This window comes from Austrofundulus limnaeus, unplaced genomic scaffold (assembly GCF_001266775.1).
Source record: "Austrofundulus limnaeus strain Quisiro unplaced genomic scaffold, Austrofundulus_limnaeus-1.0 Scaffold27, whole genome shotgun sequence".
Taxonomy (NCBI): domain Eukaryota; kingdom Metazoa; phylum Chordata; class Actinopteri; order Cyprinodontiformes; family Rivulidae; genus Austrofundulus; species Austrofundulus limnaeus.
In genome coordinates, this window is record NW_013952429.1 from 426770 (window position 1) to 433123 (window position 6354).

A 6354-nucleotide genomic window follows, 5' to 3' on the forward strand; every position below is an offset into this window, starting at 1 on the left:
TTTAGTCTTTCACCAGCATAGCCAAAACCTAAGCCAGTCAGAAAACTCAGAGTAAAAGAATTCCCAGTCTGATTGATGTAAGCTTCAAAAGGTGTCCCAACATCTCGTTCAGTTTGTTTATGACCCTATCCTTCAGCTATTTTGGATTTCCCCAAACGTGTCACCTTTACATGTCTGTTTATTTGTAATTGTTACCTTTTAGGACCATTTCTGCTACAAATCTACCTTGAAAAAGGCTATGGAGAACAAAGACTGGTCTTAATATGATGGAACTCCATTTTGGCGGCACGACGGCTCAGTGGTTAGCACCGACGCCTCACAGCAAGAAGGTCCTGGGTTCGATCCCCAGTTTGGACCTGGGGTCTTTCTGTGCGGAGTTTGCATGTTCTCCTCGTGCTTGCGTGGGTTTTCTCCGGGTACTCCGGTTTCCCCCACAACACAAAAACATGTACAATAGGCTGACTTCAGGCCCAGGCCGCCCTTGAAAAAGCGATCTGAGATCTCAATGGGACTTGCCTGGTAAAATAACGGTAAATAAATGAATAAAATAAAATTTAGGTCAGGGGTCAGACAATAGAAACAACTGGATGTAAATGAAAGTCAATGAACGGTCCTAACAAGGTTAGAAATAAAAACGTGTGAACACCAATCTGCTACACATCTCACATTTCTAAGTTTGTGCTTTTTAACACTCGAGACCTTTGCATTTAAACATTTGTTTGTTTTTTTTACCTAAAGATGGAGGTCTTGGCTTTGACAGAACCCTGCCAGGACCTTTGGTTCTCCTCATCTCTGGATGCTGAGTCAGCTGTCTGTCCTGTCCCAGTCCCACGTCTCTGAAGATTCCAACAGGAATTTGTCGATTCATCTTTAACTCAACTAGTTTCCAAATCCCTACTGATAAAAACCAACTCCACATAATGATGCTGCCACCGCCATGCTTCACAGTGACGATGGTGTCCTATTGGTCCTACTTTAAATTCCTAACCAATGTCTCCACAGAAAACAAACACATTCAGGAGATTTGTTCACATTTCTTTATTAATACAAAAAAATCTTGACCCATAGGGTTTGATACAAAAATAGTTTCTGTACTGAGAAAACATTGCAATCTATTATACAAATCAGTCACACAGTTTTTCTCTTCGAGCCCTGGAAATACAGAAAACAAAGAACAGAGTGGATCTGAGCATGAACTGTTGTCTGAGACAACTTCYATCAAATGCTTGTACTCACATAAGGTGCTTTGCATTAAARCTGAACATGAWGCAGAAATCATTTTTGGCACTCACACTCAGAGCCATTACTGCCAATATGGGGTTTTCTTTTTTTTTGGAGTTTCTTGTCTGGAGGACAAAAGTCATTTTCCACGTGAAAAACATTCAAACAACAAAACTCTGCAGTAGAAGAACGAATCGCAATCAAAAAGTGCTGTAAAATACAGGAACAAACCACATTTCAAAACACTGGTGTATATGGAAATATGATGGATGAGCKAAAATCTGTTGTGAACACAGCAAACCTAACCACAGTGACAGCTCSTCCTGCAAAGTCCTTTCAAAATAAGACTGGAATGATTCATAGGAAAGAGCTGCAGCAGGCTGGGCTCTGTTTGCGTAGCCCCAGTGTCCTAAAATTATAAAACAAAGATGCCGACAGTCTCCATAAGGGACAGCTCAAACAGAAATGTAACATTGCCACGCCACGTGGCTCTGGATCAGCAGATTATAAAGCGTGGCGAAAGGCAAGTGTATTTCTCTTCAGTTCCACTGTCCTGGCTCCTCCTCTCCGTCCAACATCTCATCTGGAGTGTGGAGCTCCCACTATGTTCCTCAGAAAACAGCGAGTCCCTGACAGCCTTCAGCACACGGGCATCATGCGTGTGTTGGCGTTGCACTCCTTATCCGTCTGGAAAAACAAAGGTTTAAAGGGTTAACGTGGATGGATACAGCAACTAGCTTAAAGCTGCTGTTTTGTGGCGCCCACCTCTGTGTACGCTGGAGGCTGCGGGAACTGGAAGCTGGGCGGCGCCTCCATGAAGATGGGACTGTCGTCGCACTCCACGTCGTCCAGCAGGGGCGTGAGGGGCTGGTCCAGGCGCACGTCCTTGGTGATGTCGCAGTAGCTGGGGGGGTCGGAGGGCATCCGCAGCGACACCCAGCTCTGCGAGGCCGTGCTGACCGAGCCGTCGTAGCTGCTCACGCTGCTGCTGCGGCTGCCCAGGCCGGCCGTGCCGATGACCAGCGGCAGCTCCAGGATCAGCTTCTCGCTGCCGGGGATGTGCACGTAGATCTGGAATCAATGCAGGAAACCTGCAGGTTAGTAACGCTCGTTTTATTTTTAAACAAACGTGTTCGGCGGTGCGGACGTACCATCAGTGCATACTCCACACGGATCATGTTGCAGCCCAGCATGGAGGGTTTGATCTTTGGCACCCGGATGGTCTTCCCCTGCCAAGCGTCACACATGCCTGAGATGATGTGGTTTCCGCGCACCGCCGACAGCTTCTGGCGGAAGACTTTGGTGCGACCGTTGGCCTGGTAGGTCTGCTTGGCGATGATGGCGGCCTTGGGCACCACGATGCGGGAGCAGGTGTTTTCAAACTTGGCGTTGATGCAGATGTCTTCGCCTTCGCAGAACCCACGGCGGTCTATTTTGGCGTTCAGCGACACCTGGCCGTCGGGGATGAACATGCAGGTGACCTTCTTCTCCTTCATGCCACCTGTGGGGGACTGAACAGGAAGAGCCGAGTCAGCTCAACTGCAGAGAGCACGTCACTCCGTCGTGTGTCAGTAGCTGCGTTTCCATTTCAAATGTGCTATTCTGTTAATGTCGAAAAACAATTTCGCAACTGCAGTGTTTCTATTAAGAAATGCTATTAAAGTCACACGTGAATATGTTTGTTCTCGTGATAAGTCATTACAAACATGGCAGCAATGGATGTAAACACATAGCATGTTGCTACCACGACACTAGCGCTCATCATCAGAGGAGACGACGGCGTCTTTTATCGAGGCTTTCCAGAGACAAGTCCCTACTTGGGAGCGGCTACGTATGCTGTGTTTTTGGGAAATTGTAGTCGGTGAGTTTACCATTTTATACTACTTCTGTGATATTACTACTACTTCTACTTCCTGTTATCTTCTTCGTCGTCGTCTTTCACCAGTAGAAACAGCCGGTTGTTGATCACGTGACTCCCATGATGCGAAAAAAGTGTTTCCATTGCAGTTTTGCGAAACACCAATTTTGATACGGCCGAAAAACCACCTCATCCTGGCACAAAAACATTTTGTCGAAAAACGTAATTTTTTTCGAAACTGACGTGTTTCCATTGAGCAAATTTATTTTTGAAATTCTAATTTGTGCATTTTCATGGTCAATGGAAACACAGCAACTGTGGAACCTCCTCTCCTCCACCTGTCTCACCTCTACTAACTTTCATTCCTTTTCTCTCCAGAACCCACCTGCACCTCTCCAGGTTCTCTTCCACCTGCTGCCTGAAAATCACTTCCTGCTTATTATGGGTTTCATCAACCAAAGCCTAGCATTCCTTCACCCGTCGCCCTCCATGCTACTTTTAGACTAACACCATCTAAAGTTAAGAAATGACAGCTATGTCATGATGGAGATGTTGTACTGAACTACTGCCAAATCTAAATTTAGCACATCTTTCAAATTAAAAGTTGGCAGCGGCCATCTTGAAGTGCTCTGAAAGGAAGTTATGAATGTTTGTCCGATGATTGCTTCCTGAAAGCTTCATTAAAATCCAAAAACGGTTCATGATATTGACGGTGAACGATTAATAATAAAAGTGCTGAAACTAAAAGTGAGTGCATGTGACCTGACCAATACGGCCAGTTATTTCTCAACATTAAGGTGCGCTCCAGTAGCACTGGGAAGTGGAAATGTCATTGTTTCCATTCATAAATTTAGTCCTGAAAATATTTTAGGAATTAATTACATTTTTGCCTTAGTTGTTACAAATAAGTGAGGTTAGTGTATTTAAAATGGATAAATGTAGTATAAAAATATTGTTACTATGCCCATGTTTTATTGACCTGATACAAATGTTTATCATCCAAAAACAGTTGGGAGCACAGGTCTCTGCTACTGATATTTTGTGGGTCAAAAGCTGAAAAGTTTGGGAACCACTGCACTTTGGTTCCCAAAGTTGGGCTTGGGACCCAATTATGGGTCATGAAGCACCTTGGATAATCTCCAGAAATAATTTTTAAGGGTAATAAAATAATTGCTGATGTAATATTTTCCCTATAACTATTACAAAAACACAAAATAAGTATGAATAAGTATTTATATTTGTGTACAAGCTGTTTAGATTGTCACAAAGCCTGTGTTTTTAGGGTTATGAACGAAGTTCGTGTACTCAGACCAGTAATATTTGGGGTCACAAGTTTTTGCCATGGATATTTTGTGGGTCAGAAGATAAAAAGTTTGGGAACCACTGGCTCAACACCCCACTTTTTAATTCAACAGTTTCTTATTTGATGTGTACAGTCTTGCATACACAATCACCTCGTCATGCTCTGCCTCCACCGTGTGTCTGAGTTACAGTTTAGAATTTATTCTTCTTGTTTTGATGTTTTATTGTGTTTATGTATTATTTATGTTCTGTTAGTCTTTCCGCCATCTTTACACTGTTGGTGATGATTGTACCTTGTGAATATATTTCTGTGAAAGGTGATTTATAAATAAAACTTTACTTACTTACTTCAGAAAGTTAACTCTGTGATTTTACTGTTAATTATGGTTTTTGTGCATGTTTAATCACTTGTACAAGTAGTGTTTTTGTGCATACTGTATTAAAATCAATTTTTATTTGCATGAGCTCTCTTTTTGTGTTTGTTTTTATTGTAGCAGTGTTGTAGCTAGGTTCCTGTCAGCTGACTGGTTTGTTGGGAAATTCCATCACTGCCACTTCCCAGATCCAGAATATGCTGGAAATGGAGCCTAAATTTGATACTTAAAAGGAAACAGGCAGACACTTGCTTTCAGACCACACAGCTTCATTAACAGTCGTGTAGATCGGGTCAGTGTGTAGAAAAACACCTGACGTCGTGTTGTGTGACTCACCAGCAGGTCTGGTGTGTTCACATCCAGGGGCTCCTCCACCTCGAAGGACTTCTTGCACTCCATGGTGGGCTGCTGCAGCCTCTCCAGCATGGCCTTCACATAGTAATGAACATAGCCGAACTTGCCCTTGTAGGACGACACCAGCTGTCTGCGAGGCACACAGCAGAGGAGCGTTAAAACAATCATTTTTATAATGATTTCTATTAATAAAGTGAGCTTTAACAATGAATTACCCCTGCTGAGGAAGGTCAAACCCAAAGGAGTATTCATATTTGTTGCCAGGTCTCAACACGACTGATCCATCCGTGTCTGGAAGGAAAGCACTGGTTAGTTTCTGCCCCTGACTGGGGTCGGTGGGCGGCAGGTGTGTGCCTCCTACCTGTGGGCTGCTCGCTCAGGCTCAGAGCCTCTTCGTGCCGGAGGTACTCGGCCTCCTGTCGGCACCGCTGCTTGCCCTTAGCGTACTCCACCTTGGCGTGGCCCAGGGCCAGGATCTTCACCGCGGACACACGCACCACCTCGTTCACCTCCACCTCCACCCGGCCGCTCACCCGGTCCCCGCCGCAGTAAAACGACTTGCACGGGTCCGACAGGACGATCTGGAAAGTTTTAACTTTCTTCGTCATGGCCACCATCTTTCCCCTCTTTAACTCAAAACTAATAAAACGAAATAATCCACCGGAAGCCAGGCGCAGCTTCTCCTCCACCGTCCTGCTCGCTGAGTCTGTAAACAAAAGAAGAAGAAGGGTTTTATGACGGCCGGAGCATGCCGAGCCGGAGTGAACAGCGCGTGAACACCGCTCCCATTGGCTGGCAGCCTTTGTTTGTCGCGGCTCTGGCCAATCAGCGCGCAGAAGCGACGCGTGGACACCGCGTGCTGAGCAGATGCAAGGCGGAGGAAGTGGGAGGCGGAGGCAGATGTAAACATCGTGGAGCTCAGCTCGAGAAACACGTCTGGTTCATTACGGTGTCACATTCTGGGATACCGATACCCTGGTACTGGTACCAGAGGTATCTGGAACTGGGTCTCAGAACTCAGAGTTAAAACAGTACAAATTAAAAGAAGTCATTAAGTGTTTTTTGTAGGATATTTTTAACTGAATATCCCAAGATGCAGGGCTAAGCAAGAAAGATACATTCTGTCCCTAAATTAAAACTATATTAGCTGCCAACAGTTGTTTTTTTAACATTTCGAAACAACCAAAGAGACCAAAAACACGTCCACGGAAAAGCTTTTTGGGATATTTTTTTGTACAAATACAC

At 44.8% G+C, this 6354-nt stretch overlaps 1 protein-coding gene across 1 annotated transcript; it reads right to left on the bottom strand.

Annotated features, from left to right (window-relative positions):
• Positions 1-1019: 1019 nt before the first annotated feature.
• On the bottom strand, positions 1020-5817 carry txnipa (thioredoxin interacting protein a). The gene is made up of 6 exons (XM_014004853.1): positions 5471-5817; positions 5325-5400; positions 5092-5239; positions 2373-2732; positions 1987-2292; positions 1020-1908 (listed from the first exon to the last, which is right to left on the bottom strand). The coding sequence occupies exons 1-6, from the start codon at positions 5724-5726 to the stop codon at positions 1861-1863; spliced, it is 1194 nt and encodes a 397-aa protein (XP_013860307.1). The 5' UTR covers positions 5727-5817; the 3' UTR covers positions 1020-1860.
• Positions 5818-6354: the final 537 nt, after the last annotated feature.

Coding starts and splice junctions, on each gene's coding strand:
- txnipa (XM_014004853.1), bottom strand. CDS start 5,726: ATGGTGGCCATGACGAAGAAAGTTAAAACTTTCCAGATCGTCCTGTCG. Junction 5,240..5,324: donor TTTGACCTTCCTCAGCAGGG/GTAATTCATTGT, acceptor TGTGCCTCGCAG/ACAGCTGGTGTCGTCCTACA. Junction 1,909..1,986: donor AGCCTCCAGCGTACACAGAG/GTGGGCGCCACA, acceptor TTGTTTTTCCAG/ACGGATAAGGAGTGCAACGC.